We start from the raw sequence: 22,690 nt of genomic DNA, 5'->3' as shown, positions 1-22,690 counted from the left end.
AGGAGGAGGAGGAGGGTCAGCCCGGTCCATGCTCCTGCTTGCTGGTCAAGCGCGTAGTGGAGCCGCAGCTGGACTGATTGCGCGGGACGGGAGCGCCCTGAGATCTGCACAGCCCAGGTCAGTCCTGCTCCCCCGCTCCCTGCTAGCCAGCCGGTTGGTTGATTCTCCCTGACTTCTCCTCGCGGTCTTTTTTGGCCAGTCCCCCTGCTCCCTCTTCCCTCCGCCACCGGTTCTGCCTCCCGCTGGCTGGTTCCTGCTCCGGATCTTCCCCGGCCAGTCCCGCTGCACCCCTGCCAGCCCTGCTTCTGGCGGCTAGTTCTCCCCTCCTCCTCCTCCTCCTGCTGAGCTCTCCCGGCCAGCTCTGCCCCCGCCAGCCCCTCCCCCATATCCCGTGGCCAGCCCCATTCCACCCGACCTTCCCCCCCCCCCCCACCAACCAGCCCTGCTTCCTGTTGGCCCCCCCATCTCCCTTGGCTAGCCCTGTCCCCCCTCCCGCCCCGTTAGCTCTATTTCCCGCTCCCCCCTCCTCTCCTGGCCAGCACCACTCCCTTCCCAGCTGGTCCCTCCCCCCATTAAGCGTATCCGGTATTTTTTTTTTTATGACTACCTGTTAACCCTAGCAGTGATCCTATCTCTGTGATTATCGCAGAGATTTAAACTGAGAAGCAACTTGCCTCCCTCCCCCTCTCGAGCCTCCCCAGGCCCCCGACCCCAACCCCCATGCTTAACTGGTTCTGCAAGGCTGCTGGCACAAAATGGTCTTGGAGTTGTTTTGTTTTTTTTCTCAACAACTTTGGTTCCCCCCCTCTTTTTTTTCTTCAACAGAATTTTTTCCTGGTGTTTTTTTTGTGGTGGTGGAGGTGTTTGGTATTTTTGTTTCAACCATCTGGCAACCCTAGCATCAACATTTAAAAATTTAATACTGAGTGGAATTTGTGACTAAATGACTGGTGTTTGGAATTTGATTTCATGCTCCTAAGTGTTCTAGTTTTAATTACTTTACATTAGAATTTGAATTTCAAGAATTGGTGTTTGTATTATTAAACTGTGCTCTAGGGCAGTTCTAATCACTTAATGGAACTTAAGATGGGAATGGTGGGAGTTTAGATTCACTTTTAATTTGGTAACCAAGCTTTTAAAAATAGTGCCTATCCTGCTATGCACTTAATAACTTAGGGTATGTCTACACTACCACCCTAGTTCGAACTAGGGTGGTTAATGTAGGCAACCGAAGTTGCAAATGAAGCCCGGGATTTGAATTTCCTGGGCTTCATTTGCATCTTGCCGGGCGCCGCCATTTTTAAAGCCCCGCTAGTTCGGACTCCCTGCCCGCGGCTACACGCAGCACGGAGTAGGTAGTACGGATTAGGCTTCCTATTCCAAACTACCAGTACACCTCGTTCCACGAGGAGTAACGGTAGTTCGGAATAGGAAGCCTAATCCGAACTACCTACTCCGTGCTGCGTGTAGCCGCGGGCACGGAGTCCGAACTAGCGGGGCTTTAAAAATGGCGGCGCCCGGCAAGATGCAAATGAAGCCCGGGAAATTCAAATCCCGGGCTTCATTTGCAACTTCGGTTGCCTACATTAACCACCCTAGTTCGAACTAGGGTGGTAGTGTAGACATACCCTTACAGAACTATGATTAATAAAATCAGCAGCTTTTCATGCTCCTGTACAAATACATATCACAAATAACTGATCAAATTAACTTTTAAAAATACCTCTCACCTTTTCTTTCCCCAAAATCTGAGAAAACTGTATGAACTTTGCTCTGTGCCCTGAACATCATTAAACCTGAGCACTCGATGAATGAAGGCAGTGAATTCCAAAGTCTGTCCCAAAGAATGTTCTGCTAGCTGTTTTCTCTCTCTTAAGCCGGCTCCCCCCAGCACTGGCTCTTGCTTCCCACACCCCCTTGCTACCTCTGATACAGAGGCAGCGGGGGCCGGAATGGAAATGCCAGTAGTCGATTCGAGTACCTGATAAGCCTACTCAACTACTTGCTTACATCCCTAGTCTGCATTAAAATTTAAAAATGTAGGACATCACCAGAACGCAATTACTGGACAATTAGATGAACCATGTAGCCATTGCGAATCAGAAATACAATGCTAGTACGATGATCATACCTGATGAAAGGTATTCTTAAAAACTAATTTGATTCTAGGCTTGTCGTCTTTCACTGCTTGAAATATTCAGATCATAACACACCATAAAAACCGAGAGATGTTATTTACAGCCTTGTGACTGAAATTGAGTCCCATTCAGTATGTTTATGGTAGAGACCTAATATGGGAAATATATTACAGATGTTGAACATGAAGCAAACAGGATGTTTTTGTCCTCTGCCATTGCATCCTTGGGTGAAGTAACTCTTTGCTACATGTTTTCTTTAGTGAGAAGCACACTTGATCCTAGGTCTTTGGTCAAGGAAGTCACAAACTGAAAATTAAATTTGTTCACACATACTGAGATTTTGTATAATCTCAACAGTATGAGAGAACTAACTTTAAAAAGTGACACAAGCATCGAATTATTATCACACTGATTTAGGAAATACAATCTAGGTGAGATGTACTGAACAACTAGACCATTGCAATGTAAAAAGGGTGGGAACTAACCACAGATAATTTAAAATATTAGAGTCTAAGATAAATTCACTAAGGTGCTGCAAAGCTAAAATTCTTTGCTGCATATTGGTTATTGGAGCATGCAATATTTAATACTGATATTGAACCTAAATGCTTTAGAACTACATATACATGCTACCTCATGCAGCCACCATTTGGAGTGGACAGCAGCAATAAACTGAGTCACGAACAGTGGGGGAGGGAAAATATTAGCACATAATACTGATGAAAACCCTACATTTAAAACCTTAGTTTCTAAAGCATCTAAATTGTTTCATGAGGGCCTTCCAATTACCAGTTGCAACCTGTTTAGTTTAAGCTTTTGGCTTGGAATAGTTGTGGTATTTGTTGCCTTTAGCCTTGCACCAGATGAATTTGGATTCCTGTAATAGAATACAAAGCACATTCCAGCATAATGTGAGTGTTTGTGATGTCAGCTGACTGGGAAGGAGAACCCAAGGTTTGACTGTGGCAGGTAACCATTGGGGCAAATACCTTCCAAAAGACTTTGTAACTTAAGTCTGTCCATGAGTAGTTTTAGCACTTTGGGCTCTAAACTTTTTAAAAATAACTTTATCATCATATTATTACTCCCTTAGGGTATGTCTTCGCTTGCAGCCTAATTCAAACTAGGGCTGCAAATGTAGGCATTCGGAATTGCAAATCAAGCCCGGGATTTAAATATCCCATGCTTGATTTGCATCTTCCCGGCCGGGCGCCATTTTTGAAATTTACAAGCCCGAAGTAACTGCCCACGTCTACACGTGGCAGTGAAACGAGCGTTCGAAATACAGCCCTAGTTCGAACTACCTGTTTAACCTCATTGCAGGAGGAATAACAGGTAGTTCGAACTAGGGCTTTATTTCGAATGCCCGTTTCACTGCTGTGTGTAGACGTGGGCAGTTACTTCGGGCTTGGAAATTTCAAGAATGGCGCCCGGCTGGGAAGATTCAAATCAAGCACGGGATATTTAAATCCCGGGCTTGATTTGCAATTCCGAATGCCTACATTTGCAGCCCTAGTTCGAATTAGGCTGCAAGTGTAGACATACCCTTACTCTGTTCTTAGACCTGCTTCTTATTTGTGCTGATGTAATTCTGTTGTCTTTAGTATGGGTTTCTCCTCCATTACATGAATGCATTTGGAAAAAGTATAGAGATCCATTGTACCTGAATAAGAGGCCACAGGAGACCTAGTTTGACTTCAGTTTGCAGGCTCTGTTCTGAAAGCTCATCTTCTGGGTTTTGAGATAAAAACACTGTATCAAACTATTGGTGCCCAAATGGCCTTATCTCGTTTTCTATTTCAAAACCAACCAAACCATTTTCTACATATCCAGGCTCCAGTTCACTTACAGATTATCAAGGTGTGTTCTGGATTTTTTTTTCACCAGTTTATTAATCCTGACAACACATTTGACAGTTAATTATGGCATCACAAAATTGAGGCAGCTGGGACCTAAGAACAGGAATTTGGAAGGCTTCTAGTGTGATCCTGGATATGTTGTTTAATCTTCTTTGGCTTCGTATAATCAAGACTAAACAAAAGGTTAAGACCCTGCCGAAGACTGTCAAGGAAGAGCTTGGGTAGAACAATTTAAAATATCCTTGAATTCAGTGGATGGGGGAAAATGCGAGTAGTGAAACCAAAAAAACTCTTGCCATTTAAAAAAAAAATTACAGTGAAAGCTTTGGCGCTCATGGGAAATGGGGGTTGTGTTTTAATTGAATGTGCCAGATAGCAAAGGTTATTGCTCTGTCTCCGCCTTCTACTGGCAGACCTGGCTTTTGGCAGCACAAAGCAGGCTGAGGGCAAAGGAGGCACTTGCTGATGACATAATCCAGCAGTGCCAGCTGTCAGAAGCCCTGCAATGGCCAGCTGAACAGATGGGAGTCAGGTGTGTGCACCTGAAACACGGCGGTATTTGAGGCAATGCTGGTTAACAAAGTTTTCCAGTTAGCAGAATGCCAGATAACAAAGCTTTCACAATAGTTGCACTGCCCTGCAGGCTGAGATCCTATCTACACAGAACAGATAGAGTACAGACTGTGCAAGCTTGCGTACATGACTTCCTGTCAAGGTTTCAGTCTTTCCTAGAGAAACTGTGGCATGATTGTGGACAGTTCTCTAAATCTCTAATAATTGATTGCAAATAAATCCAGTGACCACAACTTCCAGTAACTATACTCTGAATTGGATGGATACTTTTGACTTGAAGTGAAAAGATATACACCAGTACCTTGAGCCATCCAGTCTTATCCAATGACATTTTTGTATCTTTCTTTTTCAGCTCTTTTTATCAAAGTCTTTGTTTTTGGTTGCCCAGTAGGAGAGCTTGTAGTACTGGAAAGTCCTGTATGAAGTGCAAGTGATGATCTCTCTCGTTTTATTTCAGATAAACAATAATTTCATCTGAAGCTTGAAAAGGAGGGATACTGCAAGCTTCCAACATTGTTAATACACAAGATTGCTTTTTAAAGTGAGTCGGCTTTTTATAACATGTTACATAAAACTTTAGTGCGTTACTTGAACAATAGTGAAAACTGGTCCAACCTTTGCTCCTGTGTAAATTACATGGCCATGGGATAAGAGGGAAGGTCATTTCTTGCTTTGAGAACTGGTTAAAAGACAGGAAACAAAGGGTAGGAATAAATGGCAAATTTTCAGATTGGAGAGGGGTAACTAGTGGTGTCCCCCAAGGGTCAGTCCTGGGACCAATCCTTTTCAACTTATTCATAAATGATCTGGAGAAAGGGGTAAGCAGTGAGGTAGTAAAGTTTGCAGATGATACCAAACTGTTTAGGATAGTCAAGACAGAAGCAGACTGTGAGGGACTCCAAGAAGATCTCACCAAACTGAGTGATTGGGCTACAAAATGGCAAATGAAATTTAATGTGGATAAGTGTAAAGTAATGCACATCGGGAAAAATAACCCCAACTATACGTACAGTATGATGGGGGCTAATTTGGCTACGACAAATCAGGAAAGAGATCTTGGAGTTATCGTGGACAGTTCTCTGAAAACTTCCACACAGAGTGTAGCGGCGGTCAAAAAGGCAAATAGGATGCTAGGAATTATTAGGAAAAGGATAGAAAATAAGACCCAGAATATATTACTGCTCCTGTATAAAACTATGGTATGCCCACATCTTGAATACTGTGTACAGATGTGGTCTCCTCACCTCAAAAAAGATATTTTGGCCTTGGAAAGGGTTCAGAAAAGGGCAACTAAAATGATTAGGGGTTTGGAGCGGGTCCCATATGAGGAGAGGTTAAAGCGACTGGGACTTTTCAGTTTAGAAAAGAGGAGACTGAGGGGGGATATGATAGAGGTCTATAAAATCATGAGTGGGGTGGAGAGGGCCGATAAAGAAAAGTTATTTATTAGTTCCCTAAATAGAAGAACTAGAGGACACCAAATGAAATTAATGGGTAGCAGGTTTAAAAATAATAAAAGAAAGTTCTTCTTCACACAGCGTGTAGTCAACCTGTGGAACTCCTTGCCAGAGGAGGCGGTGAAGGCTAGGACTATAATAGAGTTTAAAGAGAAGCTGGATAAATTCATGGAGGTTAGGTCCATAAAAGGCTATTAGCCAGGGGATAAAATGGTGTCCTTGGCCTCTGTTTGTCAGAGGCTGGAGAGGGATGGCAGGAGACAAATTGCGGTCCACCCTCTCTGGGGCACCTGGTGCTGGCCACTGTCGGTAGACAGGATACTGGGTTAGATGGACCTTTGGTCTGACCCAGTACGGCCGTTCTTATGTTTGTGAATGCAACAAGATGGAAAAAACATTGATGGTTTATGATTTTTTACACACTGACATATATATTGAAATACACATTATTACAACTTCTGTATTCACTCTAAATAGAATTATCCCTCTTGCCACCTTCACCAGAACACAGACTTGGAGGTGGTAAAGGGAAAAGGTGGATCAGCCACGTTTTCAGTGGGTAGAAGCCCTTCTGGCTCATGAAAATGAGCACAATTTATATCCACAATGTCATGCCATTTAGAATTGGCATATTATACCATATTATGGCTATCGCTGTTACTTGCTGGACCAAGGAAATCTAGACCACCTCGGATAAGTGTTTGGCCCATGTGTGTTTAAAAACTTCCAGTGATGGGGATTCTGCATCCCTTTCTTCTTTGGAAGCCTTTTTCAGAGCCTAACTCCCTTTGTATTAGAAAGCTTTTTTCCTAGTATCTACTTTAAATCTCTCTTGCTGCAGATTAAACTCATAACTTCTTGTTCTGCCTTCAGTAGACATGGAGATTAACTGATTGCTTTCTTTTAATAGCAGCCCTTAACTTGTATGAAAACTGTTAGCAAATCCCCTCCTTGTTGGTCTTCTTTCCTCAAGACTAAAAATGCCCAGGTTATTTTTTAACCACAGTTTTTGAGCTGAAGCAGTGGTGAACATGTGACTGCAGGAGAGAGCCTTCTGTGCAGTTTGAAGGACTGAATGCCAACAAAACCCTTGTTGGAGTGGGGGAGTGATCTATGCTACATTTATTAAGATGCATATAGAATCTTTTATTGATTTTAATATATTTTCTTTATAATATTTTTAAGAATAAAAGAGTTTGCTTAGGAAAAAACTGTGTGGTAACTTGTAGCTGTGACCATAATGATGTGTAGCGTCCCTGAGGAGAGAAGTGAAGAGTCTGTTTTTTAGGCAGTCTGGCTTTTACTGGGGATAGCACAGAATTGCAGGGAACTATATTGCCTGGAACTGCCCTACTCCGAGACGAGAGAGACATGGGTCTCTGCCCAAGGGTGCATCTATACTGCAACACTATTTCAAAATAACTAGCGCTATTCCAAAATAACTTAGTCCATGTCTACACAGCAGGCAGTGATTTCAAAATAGTGTCAAAATACTGTCAAGCTGGAGGACTTCTTACTCCAATTCCTGTAATCCTCATTGTACAAGGAATAAGGGAAGTTGGAGGAAGAGTGCTCTATTTCGAAATAAGTGCTGTGTAGATGCTCTCTATTTCGAAATAAGATGCACAATTGACATAGATTAATTTGTGTGGCTTATTTCGAGTTAAGCCCTGCAGTGTAGACACACCACAAGAGAGCTGTCAGCTGAGAAGCCAGGAGCCTAGATTGAGTGCCTTTGTAGGACCATTAAGAAGAAATTTAGGTCAGTTATCCCCAAATGTGGCACACTCTATGCTGCAGCTTCTGCTGGTAGTGCATTATGGCCAGGACATTACTGAAATATTGGTTGCACTGCTATGGGCTAGGGAAGCTGCACACTATCCTGTTTTTATTAGTTGGACCAAAGAGATCTGAACTGGGATGGGCTTCTCAGCCTGAGCCATAGCTAAAATGTTGGGCCTTCTCAAGTATGTTCAGCATTGTAGTGCAAGCCTGAATCTGTTGACCTGGGCTCAGAGGCTTGCTGTTGTGGGGAGCTACTGACTGTACAGATGGACTTGAGTGACTGTGAAATGAAGAGCCTACTTTGAAGTAGGAACTTGAGTTGGAGAATGGCACTAAATGAACTGAAATGTTCTACTGTGGAAGTTCCTCTGTTTGAATGAAGAGCAGGAAGGATGCATTTGTTTTGGGAATCAAGAAGCTACACTGGATGGGTATGTCTACACTACAAAGTTAATTCGAACTAACGTCTGTTAGTTCAAATTAACTTTCATAGGCGCTACACTAGCGCTCCACTAGTTCAAACTTAATTCGAACTAGCGGAGCGCTTAGTTCGAACTCGGTAAACCTCATTTTACGAGGACTAAGCCTAGTTCGAACTTGCTAGTTCGAATTAAGGGCTGTGTAGCCCCTTAATTCGAACTAGTGGGAGGCTAGCCCTCCCCAGCCACTCTGGCCAACACCAGGGAAACTCTATTGCCCCCCTCCCGGCCCCAGATCCCTTAAAGGGACACGGGCTGGCTACGGTGCCCGTGCCAGGTGCAAGCCTGCCAGCACCCAGCCAGCAGACCTTACACCTGGGACGGCACGAGCCAGCCACCCGATGTCCCCCAGCTCTCCCCCTCTTCCCGGGACCAGGCAGGCGGCTCCCGGGAGCTTGCCCAGGACTGCAAGAGGCGGGCACCCGCCTGGTCCAGTGCAGACATCGTGGACCTTGTCCACGACCTCCGCACTAGGCACAGGAAAGCAGCCGTCTAGGGCAGGAGAGCTGCCAGCCTGGCCACCCAGGAACAGGTTTGCATGAAAATCAAGGTGGTGCACTGAGCCCCCCGACCCTGAGCCCTGAGCTTAGAATGGCCGTACTGGGTCAGACCAAAGGTCCATCTAGCCCAGTAGCCTGTCTGCCGACAGTGGCCAACCCTAGGGACCCTGGAGGGGATGGACCAAAGACAGTGACCAAGCCATTTGTCTCGTGCCATCCCTCTCCAGCCTTCCACAAACTTTGGGCAGAGACACCACTCCTACCCCCTGGCTAATACCACTCCATGGACCCAACCTCCATGAATTGATCTCACTTCTCTTTAAACTCTGTTCTAGTTCTAGCCTTCACAGCTTCCTGCAGCAAGGAGTTCCACAGGTTGACTATTTGCTTTGTGAAGAAGAACTTTCTGTTATTAGTTTGAAGCCTGCTACCCATTCCTTTCCTTTGGTGTCCTCTAGTCCTTCTGTTACGGGAACTAATGAAGAACCTTTCTGTATGCACCTTCTTCACCCCACTCGTGCTTTTATAGACCTCTATCATATCCCCCCTCCATCTCCTCTTTTCTAAGCTGAAAAGACCCAGTCTCTTTATCCTCTCTTCATATGGGACTTGTTCCAAACCCCTCATCATTGTAGTTGCCCTCCCCTCTCCCACCCTCTCTCTTCCCCTCTCCCACCTCCTTTTCCCAGTCTCCCCCAGTTTTGCTCAATAAAGAGAGATTCTATTTTTGAACACAATTGTCCTTTATTTTGTACATCAGGAAGGGGGGCTAGGGAGGGGTAAGTGGAAGGAGGTGAGGGAGGAATGGTGTACGAGCCCCCGATGGGGAGGACTGGGCTGGCTCTGCGGGCTTCTGGGGGTGGAACCTCTCCTGCAGCCCCCCACTTGCCCCCTCTCCCTAGATGGCAGCCTGCGGCAAGTGCAGCCGGTCTGATGGCCGAGTGCTATGATGTGCCCAGTGTGGGTACTCCGGGTAATCCAAGCCAGGACTGCTTTGCAAGCGGGGCACCCCTGAGAACTGTCTGTCCGGGGTGGGGGTCGGGTCCCTTTAAGCACAGCCCTCGGCTAGCCTGAGACAGCAGCTCCACGCTCTAAGTCCTCATCTGATGCCCTGCCAGCACTGCTTCCGGCCATCCTTAACCCCGGTTCAGGGTCCACTCTGTGTGGACATGCTAGTTCGAATTAGCAAAACGCTAATTTGGACTAGTTTTTTAGTCTGGATGCGTTAGTTCGAATTAGCTTAGTTCGAATTAACTAATTCGTACTAACTTAGTTCGAATTAGCGCTGTCGTGCAGACATACCCGATGAGAAGAGCAGAGCTCTCCCATGACATTACAGGTCAAGGATAGGATGCAATCATTTTGGTTAATCTGAGTGGAAGTACTAGAGTTAGTTTCCCACAGAAAACTGCTCCATTTGCAGGTATAAAGTGGGCTCTTTATTGACTGCAACTAGTCAGGACTTTTAGTGCTGTTTTTTATTATGTTGTTCAGTGCTAATGTGTGGTGAATAGTTAATTAATCATTGAATTTTTAAGCCTTCAGTACTATGAAAACTGCCTATAGTACTGGGTATTTAATTTTTCTGATTTGGCCAAACAGAAATTGAGCCAAGTAAAAGTGTTTTGGATACATAAATGCCAAGCAACTGGAATAAATCAAATCTAGCTTGTATGTGAAGCTTGCCTGTGGGATTTCATGCACCTGTGACTTGTTTGTAGTGTATTTAGCGGTACTGTATTTGAGAAGACAGCGCTATCTCTTTTCCTTATTTACTTTTGCCAAAAACAAAACCACCAGCTGGCTTTATCTTGGCTTGCAGCTAGTTGGTGTAAGAGTTGAGTCTGGCAGTGGCTGACACAACTGAGTTCCTGCACTGCAAATGACTTTCCAGTCCCCAGAATGAAAATAGCTGTGTGGCGCCATGCTTTTCTGCTGACGTGACAATCCCCCCGGCTCTATGTAGAGTTGGTCCTGGATGTTAAGTGTGCCAGTAATGTGTAGGCCTCTAGAGAGGGCAAGTTTTTCTTTACCAAACACTTTCTTCCTTTGCTGCTACTTGACTGCCTAGCTTCTATCTGCTGTATGAAACTTGCCTTCACTATAGGCCTCATTTGAAATCTAAGTATATTCAGAAAGAGTGTTTTGCATATTTTTATTATAATGGCTTTTGTATAGACTATAATCCCCAAAAGCTTTAAAAAGTATATGGTATAAATATATATAAAATGATAGTGTGGATAAATTGTTCTGCCATTCCTTACTAGATGATGTTGTAACGCCCATCTTCAGAATGATGTTTTTATGAAAGAAACCTAGTTTGGATTTTTATTCATTCTCTTTTTTGCCGTACTATTACTAAATGCCAGTGGATATAAGCAAGGATTTGCATGCCTAGGTTTTCACTTGTCGCGGATGGGGAAACTGGAGGATATGGGTGGTGGTTGTTTGCTTATTTTAGGGAAAACCTTAAAAAAATGTAGAAATGCTAATATTTTTGTCTTTCCTCCATCTTCTCAAATAGATAATCTTAAGTGACTTGGTATTATGAAGGAAGAGTCTATTGCACAAAAATGTTTGATCTTTAAATCCCTCAAAATGATGTATTAGAGGAAGCCAAGTTACTGGTTCGGAGATTTCATATTGAAGGATGAACAGTGAAGAGGAGTTCTTTGATGCTGTTACGGGTGAGTAGAAGGCATCCTGCAAAAAAAAGCCTTAATGCTGGCTTTCCTTCTGCCTTGAATAAACCGTTTAGCATTTGTGCCTCAGCTTCATCATCTGTAAAATGGAGATAAACTCAATAGGCTGAAGAGGCTTAATGTTTGTAAAGTACTTTGAAAATGAAAACTGTTGCATAAGTCCTGAGTAGTGAATTTTAACTTGAGTGGAGAATTTCCCCCACAGTGTTGCAATGGACAGTGTTTTCTAGTTAGAATTTAATTATAAAACAATGCTTCTAGTGTAAGGAGCCAAAATCTTTGCTGTCCTGTATTGAAAACCTGAACCTCTTGACACGTGAGCCTTATCGACGTCGGAAAGCACTTTTCTTTGAAATAATGAGAAACACTGGTTATTTGCAATAGCTGTATGTGGTTTTAAAGGTGAACTGAAATGCTTTTCAAAAAGAAATGTATATTTAAAAAAAAACTTTTAAAGATCCTAAATCATCAACCTAATGTTACTTGAATGATTTTTCAAGTGTTAAGAGTGGGAAATATTGGAAGCTGGGCTGACTCGGGTCGTTTGCTGCGTCTTTGCTGGAAGTGTGAAGTCATGCAGTAGACATGAGAACTCCTCTAACTCTGTGTCTATCTTATTGTTATGCAAGAAGAAAGATGATGGAGGGAAGAGAAGAAGAAAGTCGAGGCAAAGGAAGCTTCAGCTCTTAGGGTATGCCTACAGTTCATAAGGGGGTTTCCACTGATATAGTTAATCCATCTCTCTGAGAAATGGTAGCTAAGTCAATGGAATAATTTTTCTGTTCCCCTAGCCACATATGTACCGGGAGTTGCGCCCACCTAACTCCATCATACAGGTCATGAAACTTTTCACAGCCCTGATTGATGTAGTTAGGTCAGGCTAATTCTTAAGCATAGGCCAGGCCTAAGCTCTTTGAAGTGATGAAGCCACATTCCAAATCAAACTGCCTTTTAGTGTGAGCTTGGAATCAGTGCTTGTCAAGACTGTTTCTCACTCTGGCATGATGAATGCAGAAGTGGGGGCCCCGCAAGAGTGCTCCAAAACCTTACCTCTATAGGCTCTGGTACAAAAACTCCCCCCCCCAAAATCCTAATACCTGGATTTGGGGAAATCCTCTGCCACTATCAAGTGCTTTTGAATCCAAAAACTGGGGTGGACACTTGAAACCAACCCTAGGGGTACCCCAAGCTCTTTTTCCCCCAAAAGAGCTTGAAAAAGAAAAAACAAGCTGCAGTCTGTGGTAGCTGACCCTTCAGTCAGGCATGCAGATACAGACAGACTTTGCAGGACACCAGAATCAACCAATAGTGGCTAATTAGAAAAAAGAAACAAAATTTTAATATCAAAATAAAACTACAGTTGCAAACATAGTAAAATGGCCGGATGGAAAGAGCCACCTATTGAGATAGATACTCAGGGAAAGTCCCTGGACTAACAGCTTTAGTTACAAAAGAAAAAAAAAACATGGTTAACAGCTCAGACATTATTTCCAAATCCCCAAACAAGGAAAACAATAAATCCTGACGGACTAGCTAAACTTTTCCCTACTTACACCTTGTAGAAAGTCCATTCTTGGAGAGGGAAGTGTGTCTCATCTCCGTCAATACATTGGAGAAAGCACTCTGCCTCTCAAACAGAGAGAGGAAAAAAACCCTCTTCCAGTTTGAAATTCCTACCTGCATTGTTATTGGCTGACCACCCGATACCTGGCTAGGTACAGGAGACATTAGTTAATCCCTTAGAGTATGTCTACATTTGCTCCCTAGTTTGGGCTAGGGATGCAAATGTAGGTGACCGAAATTGCTAATGAAGCAGGGATTTAAATATCCTGCGCTTCATTAGCAAGATCTCGCCCGGCACGCTAGTCCGAATCATAGCTGATTTGAACCAGGAAGTGTGCGCTGGGACGTGATAGTTCGAACGAAAGCCCTTGGTTTGAACTACTGTTACTCATTTTTTGGTTCGAACTACCGTGTCCCGGCGCGCACTTCCTGATTTGAATCAACTGTGATTCGGACTAGTGCACTGGGCGAGATCTTGCTAATGAAGCGCGGGATATTTAAATCCCCGCTTCATTAGCAATTTTGGTCGCCTACATTTGCATCCCTAGTCCGAACTAGGGAGCAAATGTAGACGTACCCTTAGTCACCAGGGCCTGGTCAGCACTCCTGATTATGACAGTGCTTTCAAGATTGGCCTCTCGTTTCAGGGAGGTGGGGCTGCATCGGTTTTCCTGTTGTGAGGTTTGATGCTCTCATACCATTTCTTCCACTGACTACTGCTGTCTTTTCCTCCATCACGTTGTACTGTTTTAGACCTCTGGCATGGTTTGGATGGGGAGCCATGTTCATTGTTGAATTTCTGAGACAGCTTTTTCCTCTTCCTTTGTCTCCCACCAGTGTTATCTTGCCATTAGTATACTGTCTTTTCTCCCATCTAGCCATACCATGTGGTTTGTAACTTGCTGCTCTCCAGGACAGTGGTTTTTAAACTACAGATCATGACCTAGTACTGAGTCTCCGGTGGAGATGCTAAGGCAGGCCATTTGCCTGTCCTGGCACTGCAGACTGAGCTGTGTGCCAGAAGCAGCTGGCAACAGGCCTAGCTCTTAGATATGTGTGTGGAGGGAGGGGGGGAAATGCACAGGGCACCGCGCACTGCCACTGCCCTGAGTGCTAGCTCCATGCTCCCATTGGCTGGGAACCTGCTGCTGACTGCTTCTGGGGTGCAGCATATATATAGTTGTGTAGATGCAGTCCATATAACACAGAGCTGTCCATAATGGTAAAAGTAAAAGGATTGAGAACCGCTGCTGTAGTACATTGGAATGAATCCCAGAGTTTCTATTTAGATCCACCTGTTGGTATGATGGTCTCTCATCTGTGTTTGGATCTGGCCCTTAGGTCTTTCCATAAGTCTTCTACCTCAGCTCTTTGTGCTTGCCCTTTTTGCTGCTCTCAGACCTGTAGGGTATGCACCTGTCACAGACCCTATTGTTGGGCCATTTTAGGTTCTGGTGGGTCCTGATTCTAGCCAATCTATCTTGAAATCTTGACTCAAAGCTGGATGCTCTTAGCAGAACCAGCAGTCTGCTCTTTCCATGGATATGTTCTCTTTCTATACTGATCTTGCCAATAAAAGGGCAGATGTGACCTTCAGATGTACACATGCCCATCTTGTAGCCCACTTTCCTGTGTCAGAGGACCAGGTTACACTTGAGTGCCTCCATGGCCCAAGCTATGTTATCCTTCCCCCTCCTATGAGGAAATAGCTCCAAACACACAGGAAGAGCCTCTCGGCTGTAATGACTCAGTGTCATAAGCATAGACATGATGTCTGATCATCTTCCATATGGACACTTGCTCTGGAAGAGAATGGATGCCAGTCTGCTGGGGTGGGGAACCTACTTTTTTGTCTAGGCTTCTTCAATGGGGAACAGACACTTCACCGAGGACCTGTGTGATAGAACTGTGTGTTGCTCACTTGTCCTTGCAAATTTGAGAATTGATCTTCATCCTGTCCCTTCATCCTCTTCACCTCTGTCCTGATTCATCCTTGGTAAGTGAATGGTTGTTACACATGTGAGCAGGCATTGAGGAGCCCAGAGCTTGTTACTCGGGGCACAAATCTTTTAATTTGTGTTTCTGGGTGGAGAATAGTTTTCTTGCATTTAAGGGCTACGTTAGGGAACTTTTATGCATAATTCTAGGATGTACAAGGGCAAGTTAGTGTGCAATATGCTGGGGTGCTTTAGATTTTACACTCCTGCTAGTGGAGATTCAAACATCGTGTAGACAAGCCAAAAAATTCTTCAGGGAAATGATGCAGGATGGGGGAACAAATTACTCTGATCACTTGTTTCTTGCCCTGGTTACTGTACTTTTTTGGCTCTGTCAAGCTTGTCCTGGATTCATTGAGGACTCTTTCGCTGTCTGGACCTGCTGAAGTTAGACTGTTTTATTCATGTGATTTGCTAGACTTCAGGTGAATGGATCAGATGTGTTGAGTGGAAGAATTGCCATAGAAAGAGGAGAGTGTCTGGCTAGTTGCTGCAATGATTCCATCTTTGCCAAAGAGAATGGTCTTGTTGACAGGCTCTTTATTCCAAAGGTTAACCCTGGGTATCGTGAAATCTCCTTCAGCTGTTGTGCAGGCACTAACCTCTCATCCTGGCATGTGCCTGAGCAGGTTGCTCTTCTCTTCTTATAGTTAATTGTTGTTCAACTTAGGTCATTTCTCTTTGCAGTGGGGAAGGAAGGGGGAGGATAGGCTCAACCATCAGCTCTTCTGTCGCTGGCTAATTCATGTTTGTTTTTACAACTGGGTCTGACTATAACAGCACATTCTGCCTCTGGTTGTGGGATCCTTCAAACTGTCTTGTGAAAGGTAAGCCGTGCCTCCTGTTGAAAGCAGCTCAGTACAATTGCTATATGTAGAAACTAGATTTCTTTCAACAGATGGGGGAGTGTTAACCTCTGACAAAATATAATTTCTGTCAGTTGTATTTGTCATGGTCTAGCATTTGGGTTCTCTCCCAGCTGCTCTTTCTAGGTTTGAAGACTCTTGGTAGTCTTGACATCATGAGTTTGATTTTCTTCCTGTCTAGTACCTGGAGTTCAAACTTGGGAAGTTGATGACTGATAAAAGGGGTGGCCTTATGCCATATATACTCTGTGACTTGTGGAATACTTTGCCTCCTTGCTTCCTGGTAGGTAGAGGAATAACATAGTCTGAATGGGCTGATTTTCCTTTGCAGGATGGGGAAGAAGAAAACTATGAAAAACAGAATTACTGGTAAGTCATTTTTTGTTGAAATGGATTCAGTTCTGATCATGTCTAAATATATGTTGTGTGAATGATTTTGGATCTACACTTAAAAAAAAAAAAAAAAAAAAAAAAGCATTTTGGTTCACCTTTAAAGCTTATAGTTTGGAAGTGGTATTAGAAGATTAAATTGATACTTTACCACTGCTGCCTTCAGAATCTTTTTATTTCTTTTTCTCCTCCAAAACTCCACACGTGATTTGTCTCGCACCTTTTTACAACAGTGTGTCTATCCTGGAACTAATGTCCATCTGGTGAATGCCTCTGTTTTGGAAGCATTAATTAGTGATGTCCAAAGAAGAGAGATTTCCTAAAAGACTATATTATTTCAAAAAGTCACAATCAAATATTGTCTGTCATTCCCTTCTCAGTAACATGCTCTGGATCTTCCTTTTAAAAGCAACTTTTTAAGCTTTTCTAACAGTCCTAAAGTTTTCTATTCCATTTTTAAAATTCAGAATTACATGTAGACAATATTTGGCCAACAGTTATAAAACTTTCTCAACTGAATTACAGTAGATAAGCTTAACAGCTTTTAATTACTGACAATATACCTGTGGAGCTGTTGTTGTATTTAGTGAGTACTTATCTGTGCTTTCTATGTTAAAATGTAGATTAAAATTGAGTGCAAATAATCTGACAGAGCAGATTTGAGTGTTTCTGATGTAGTAGTTATGATAAGTTCCACTCGAGTTGTGGTTGAAGATTTTTTTTGCCTGTCCTCAAAATTGGAATATTTGTTTTAGTGTTGTGTAGTCATTGATGATGACCGGATGAAATTGTTTTGTTCTTGTGTAATCACCCTTTCTATTTGAATACATACTGACGTACAATGAGAACAGCATGAGTGACTCATTTACTGAGGTGAAACAGAATGATTGGTATGTAGGCACTGGGATGCTTTTTCAGTTATTCTGCAATAATTGTTCCTTCAAATAAATTGCAAGGTCCTAGGCATAATCAAAGGGTTATAATTCCACAGTGAGATGCTTGTCTGATAATCATACCCTTGTAAACGGCATTGGCCCATTATGGAACTTTCAGGGGGATTTTAAAGGCATGTTTAACTCATTGGAAGTAGCTGGTAAGAGTGATAGTATTTTATGAGATTTAACTACCCTTTTTATTATAAATGATGAATGTCCCTTTTACTATGGACTGGCTAATGATAGGCATATGTTTGAGGCAGGTATTCCAAAGTATTGTTTATTTTAATCACTTGTATGTACATCTATTATTGTCCCCAGTTAAGTGTTAAATCCCATTGGGATGTGTTTGTCATTACATAATTACACACTTGGGAGATTGGGGTGCAGCAGAAGAGATTAATGAGTGACCTCATCCTTTGTGCCTTGTGTTAATTATAAAATAATATCACACCACCAATGCTTCCCTCTGCTTCTGAGATTGCTTGAATTATCATGCTGGGGATATAATTTTTTGTTTCAGAACTGTATAGCTTTCTGAAAGGAATTGCACGAATAGGATGGAAGCACTTCAAGGGTGCTAAAATACAACTGCTGCATTAATTATATCAAAATAATAGCTCTCCCATAGTTCATTAGTATTAAAACCCTTTAATGTTGGACTAAACTCAGATCAAGTTAAAAGATGAATTACTCTTGTTAGACCTGATTCTTATTTCAAAAGCCTGATCTAAAGCAATATTCCCTCTAATCTTTTCCATCCATGTGCAGAATATTTTTTTTATGTGCACTGAGGAACCATCAGTAGAAACAAAAACCTAGCTGTGAGCACTCTGCTAATCAGCTGGGTGGCATTTGAATCTCTGCTGAGTGGACACACAAGCACCCAGCTTACAGGGAACGCTGATCTAAAGTTAAAGCGACTCTTTCTCATACAAGCAGAGTGTTAGTTTGCCAGTTCCATATGAGTTCAGTTGTTGTTGTTTTTAAATATTGTGGGTGGAGAGAATTATGTAAAAGAGACAGAAGAAGGAGGGGGAACATGAGAAAATAAGAATGAATAGCTATGCAGGAGAGGGCCAAGGGGGAGAAACTATAAAAAGCAGTCCGGCACCATTAACATCAGTGCTTTCAGGCTGCAGCTGCTCCTGTCAACTTCTGTCCCAGGCTGACCTGTCCATGCAATTTAAAAAAAAAAAAAATCCTAGATCACTTGGCTGGTGGAAGGAAAGAGGGTGTTGCATGGGTTCTAGACTTCATGATTTGTTTTCAACCTCAATGAGCTCCTGTTCTGGTGGCCTTAACTGGAGAAGGACACTTGATCATTTAAGTTTGCTCTTCTGTTCACTGACAAAGACAGATGTTTTAATATTGAAAGCATTTGGGATGTTTGAGAGGTTCTGTTAATACTGATACCCTAAATATCTATCTGTGATTTGAAGGAAGTTAAGAGTCTTGATAGGTGAAGCAGTTCTGCTGGCATGCTTCCTGTAGAACAGGCTGTTATACAGATTTGGGAGTTCCATTTTGGTGTTTATGTGACTTAAGTATGTAGAGTATGGATCAATGGGTGCACTTAAAGTGCCTTCTTTTTCTGTTGTTTTCCTGTAAAATGGAGATCAACTTCCAGATTTCCCCTACCCTCACAAAAAAGTCTTTTAAAAGACTCTTTATAATTTACACTACTTTATTAGACTTCACCAAGCACTCTTTTAGAATTGTTCTATCACAGCATCCTGTAGACCTTGACTTTGTGAACTGTTGTTGCAAATCACATTAGTTCGCGGACTTACACCTGCAGCATAAGGCCTCTTAGCCTCAACTGCAGCTTGAGATTGTGCCCATGTCCCTCGGTGATAGATGTCAATGGCACTGGAGGGGTCACCTGCTTAATTGTAGAAATTGGGCTTAGAGTGGGAACACCTAAAGGGGAATTTGGTCCATTTCCTTTCCAGCATAGTGTGATTGTTCTCAGGATGCCTGGAACTGGGTCCATGAGTCACCATATTACCTCTGCCTCTACGGGCAGAGCAAACACGCTCTTTCGAGGATCCCTGGATACCTTGTTCTACGAGGAATAAGGGCTCCTCCAAAAGAGAAGGCTTTTCTGCCATTTGGTCTAAACGGGGCCAAATGGCGGAAAAGCCTCTTCTGGAAGAGCAATCGGAAAAAGCTATGCAAGTTCTGCAGCGCAATTTGCGTAGCTTTTTCCAAAATCGGCAATAGTGTAGACCTAGCCTACCTATGCATAACTGGGTGTCAACTCCCAGGAGCTACCAGCCTGTCAGCCTTCCAAACAATCTTCTGTGGACTGTGCTTTTCTTGTTCTCATACCATATTACTTGGTTTAAAGTAGGAATGTAAGCAAGTAGTTGACTAACAGATAAGCTTGGTTTATCGGTTAGTCGAGTCGACTACTTGACCACTATATCAGAGGCAGCAGGGAGGAGGAGGGAAGCAGGAGCTGGTGCTGGGGGGAGCCAGCTTAAAAACCGGTTCTCTCCAGTACCGTCTCTATGGTGATGCCTGCCCCCCTTCACGCTGCTGCCTCTATCAGAGGCAGCAGCGGGAGGGCGGGGGCAGGACAGGCTGCCATGAAGCAGCCTCTGCCTGTGCTGAGCCCAGGCTTGGCTAAACAGTCTCTGTATGTGGAGGGAGGTGTGTCTCGGGGTCCCAGCTCCCTGCTGTCATTCCCCCCCTTGGCAGACAGGAGCTGCTGGACCCTGTGCAAGCTGGGACTGAGCAAGCCCAGCTTAGTCTCAGATTGTGCTGGGTACAGGAGCTACCTCCTCTGTGCTTCTGCATTTTAAATGTAGTAAGAGCTTGACTGCCTGTGCACTTGGCTCTTACTAAATTTAAACTGCAGGGCCGCAGAGGAGGTAGCTCCCGGACCCAGCATGAGCTGGGCCTGAGTGCCTTCCCTTATCAACTAATCGTGTAGCCAATAAAAATGTTATTGACTACACAATTAGTGAATTACCTGCCTCTTAACATCCTTAGTTTGAAGAAACTGTGTATTCCTTATTTCAGTATTTTTCTTTGTATTCTTTTATTTTATAAGGAAACTATACAATAGACTTAAGTCAATTACACCTGTCCCAGTTCACTCTGACTTAGCAATGTCTCTTTGTCTTTTGTCTCTTAAGAATAAAACTATTTGTATAGATAGGTCAATTCCACTTTTTGAAGATCTTTGACAAAGCAGAATCATAGAAGAATAGGACTGGAAAGGACCTATAGAGAGATCATTTAGTCCTGTCCCCTGCACTTAAGGCAGGACATGCAAGATCATGTGGCTGAAAAAAAAATTATAATAATTGCATTTAAATTGAAGCTCTAAAGTAGAAAAGACAGTAGACTTAGTCAGATTTGAAGCAATCGAACAATTCACAGTTTTTACAAATTAATGTTGTATACTTAGCATGATGGAAAAAAACTGGTTGAGGGTCTTGATTCTAGTGATACTTGGTTCTGTATGCTCTTGGAAACTAGATCCAAAAACAAAGATTCTGGACTTGGTGATATTTCATAGTAAAGTGCATTGGGTACATTCAAGGTTTTAAGGTAAGTGTATATACTGCTAATATATTACTAACAGGTGTGCACTGTGTAGAGTCATAAAGTTCCTGAGAAAGTTACTGACTTGTACTTGTCTTATACAGGCTTTGATTCTGACAATTCTTCAGGAGACTTTTCAGAAACAAATCACAAAGTTGCAGAAATGCTTGATCTGGATCCATCGCAAAGCAATAGGACTGGAAAACATAATGGAGAAAGACAGCGTCAGGAGAATGGAATTAAGAAACACAGGTAGATGTGCAGAGTGCATGTTAAACAGTAGATGTAGTTACAATTTCAGAGTAACTGTAACTGTATTTCCCCCTATGTGGCTGCTCAAGGGCACCCTTAAAGGTTCCTGGTTCCTAGCTGTAACCTTGTTTGAGCGGAGACCTGCATCTCGTTCCCTTCTGACTTGGGATTTTAAAGCTGCACGGCTCCCTGGTTTACACTGACATTCCCAGCAAGCTAGGTTGCCTAAACAGGCCTATGTCTGTGCATTACTTCCTCGCTGAAGGCTATAGCCAATGTATTGCCTGCACTTACGAGTAACCATGTAGCTCCTAAGCATGCAATTTTATTCTTCAACATTACAGAGAAAATATACCAAAACACAAAAATTACTACAAGCATGCTAAAAAATTTACCAGAGGTCACAGCCAGTTCCAACCTAGGGCTCTGCTAAGTTGGTCCTTCAAAACCCACAGCTGTTTCTCACCATCATTACAAGTTCAAATTCATCTTAGATCTAGAACAAGAACTTAAATTGGGCAGGTTAGCTGCTGCTTTATTCAGTTTGTCTTTTTTTATCTTGACCTCCTGCAATAGATAATCAGCAGAGAGTGGCCCTTTCCTTAGTACATAGTTAAGACTGGCTTTTTACATCACCAGGCAATCTGTGTTAACTTCTCTGGGGATTCTCCAAGAAATCCACTTAATCCATATTGTCCCAGAAGTCCCTACTTGTCTAGCACATCTTCAGTGTAACTTTTGAACTCCTAGGTCTTATATCTGTCATATATCCCACCTAGAGATGTTTCATGTACTATAGGTCCACAGTAATACATACACTTAATACAATAAGGTCTTTCAAGGATATTGTAGGAATTTGCCATCACTCTGACAGATGCTAATCACAGCGTCTGCTTTTGAGAAGTTTCTGAGGGAATCTGTCTCTTTCACCCCAGCCAACTCTTACCATCTTTGGTTTTCTCCACTTATGTGCATCTGACTTCTACCCTTTTCAGCACATCTCAGTGGAAAAGGACCCGTTGGGCCGGCCTGTTGATCAAGACTGAATATAATGTTAGGCAGCTAGGTAGGAAAATCTGGGTAGAAATGCTGACAGGTTTTTTTCAGGTGCTCTGTGTGAAATTGTCCAATAAGTCACTTTAATAAAATAAAAGGTTTGTATAACATACCTCATCAGAATACAGTGCAAAGTCCAGGGAGGAAGGGGGTGCCCCTTAGCTTAGTTACAGAGAAAATAAAATTTTGTATTTCTTCAAAGCTGACCATTTCATGGTCACGCCCTTTTGGATCCGGAGGGAAATCTCCCTTTTCTCTCATGGCTCTGGAAACAGATTTGCTCTCTTGTGTTCAAACTGAGTGTTCCAGTCTTCATCCCTATTTTCCCCTAGTAGTCTTCTGAAAATAAATACACACAATAGGTGCTGGTAAACGTTTGCATTCCCCTAGCCTGCAGGTGGTGGTTGAGGAAGGAGAAGAAAGTCCTTTGACCATGTTAAACAGTTGTCTTTCAAAAGTTTAACTTCTTGGCTCCAGTGTAGCATTTCCCAGAGCACTTTGTCTGAATGTAACCAGTTTGTACAAGAGCCTTGCCATTAAACAGACTGGATCCTTGGTATGCATTCCTCTTTCCCATCAT

The 22,690-nt window shown here is 43.0% G+C and overlaps 1 protein-coding gene across 6 annotated transcripts in view; it reads left to right on the top strand.

The window, feature by feature from the left end:
- The window catches only part of OSBPL2 (oxysterol binding protein like 2), a 67,523-nt gene that overhangs the window by 18,382 nt on the left and 26,451 nt on the right, over positions 1-22,690 (top strand). For 3 of the 6 annotated variants that reach the window (XM_075901092.2, XM_075901093.2, XM_075901097.2), the window contains exons 4-6: positions 5,028-5,111; positions 11,316-11,478; positions 20,907-21,054. In XM_075901092.2, coding sequence (XP_075757207.2) covers positions 11,442-11,478; positions 20,907-21,054 — 185 coding nt within the window. In that variant the 5' untranslated portion in view covers positions 5,028-5,111; positions 11,316-11,441. Of the gene's footprint in view, positions 1-5,027; positions 5,112-11,315; positions 11,479-14,145; positions 15,881-16,250; positions 16,289-20,906; positions 21,055-22,690 lie in introns of those variants that run through there. The other 3 variants (XM_075901094.2, XM_075901096.2, XM_075901095.2) reach the window with 3 other exon arrangements.

This window comes from Pelodiscus sinensis, chromosome 17, assembly GCF_052426305.1.
Source record: "Pelodiscus sinensis isolate ZL-2025 chromosome 17, ASM5242630v1, whole genome shotgun sequence".
Taxonomy (NCBI): Eukaryota; Metazoa; Chordata; order Testudines; family Trionychidae; genus Pelodiscus; species Pelodiscus sinensis.
This window is presented reverse-complemented; position numbering and strand designations above follow the sequence as displayed.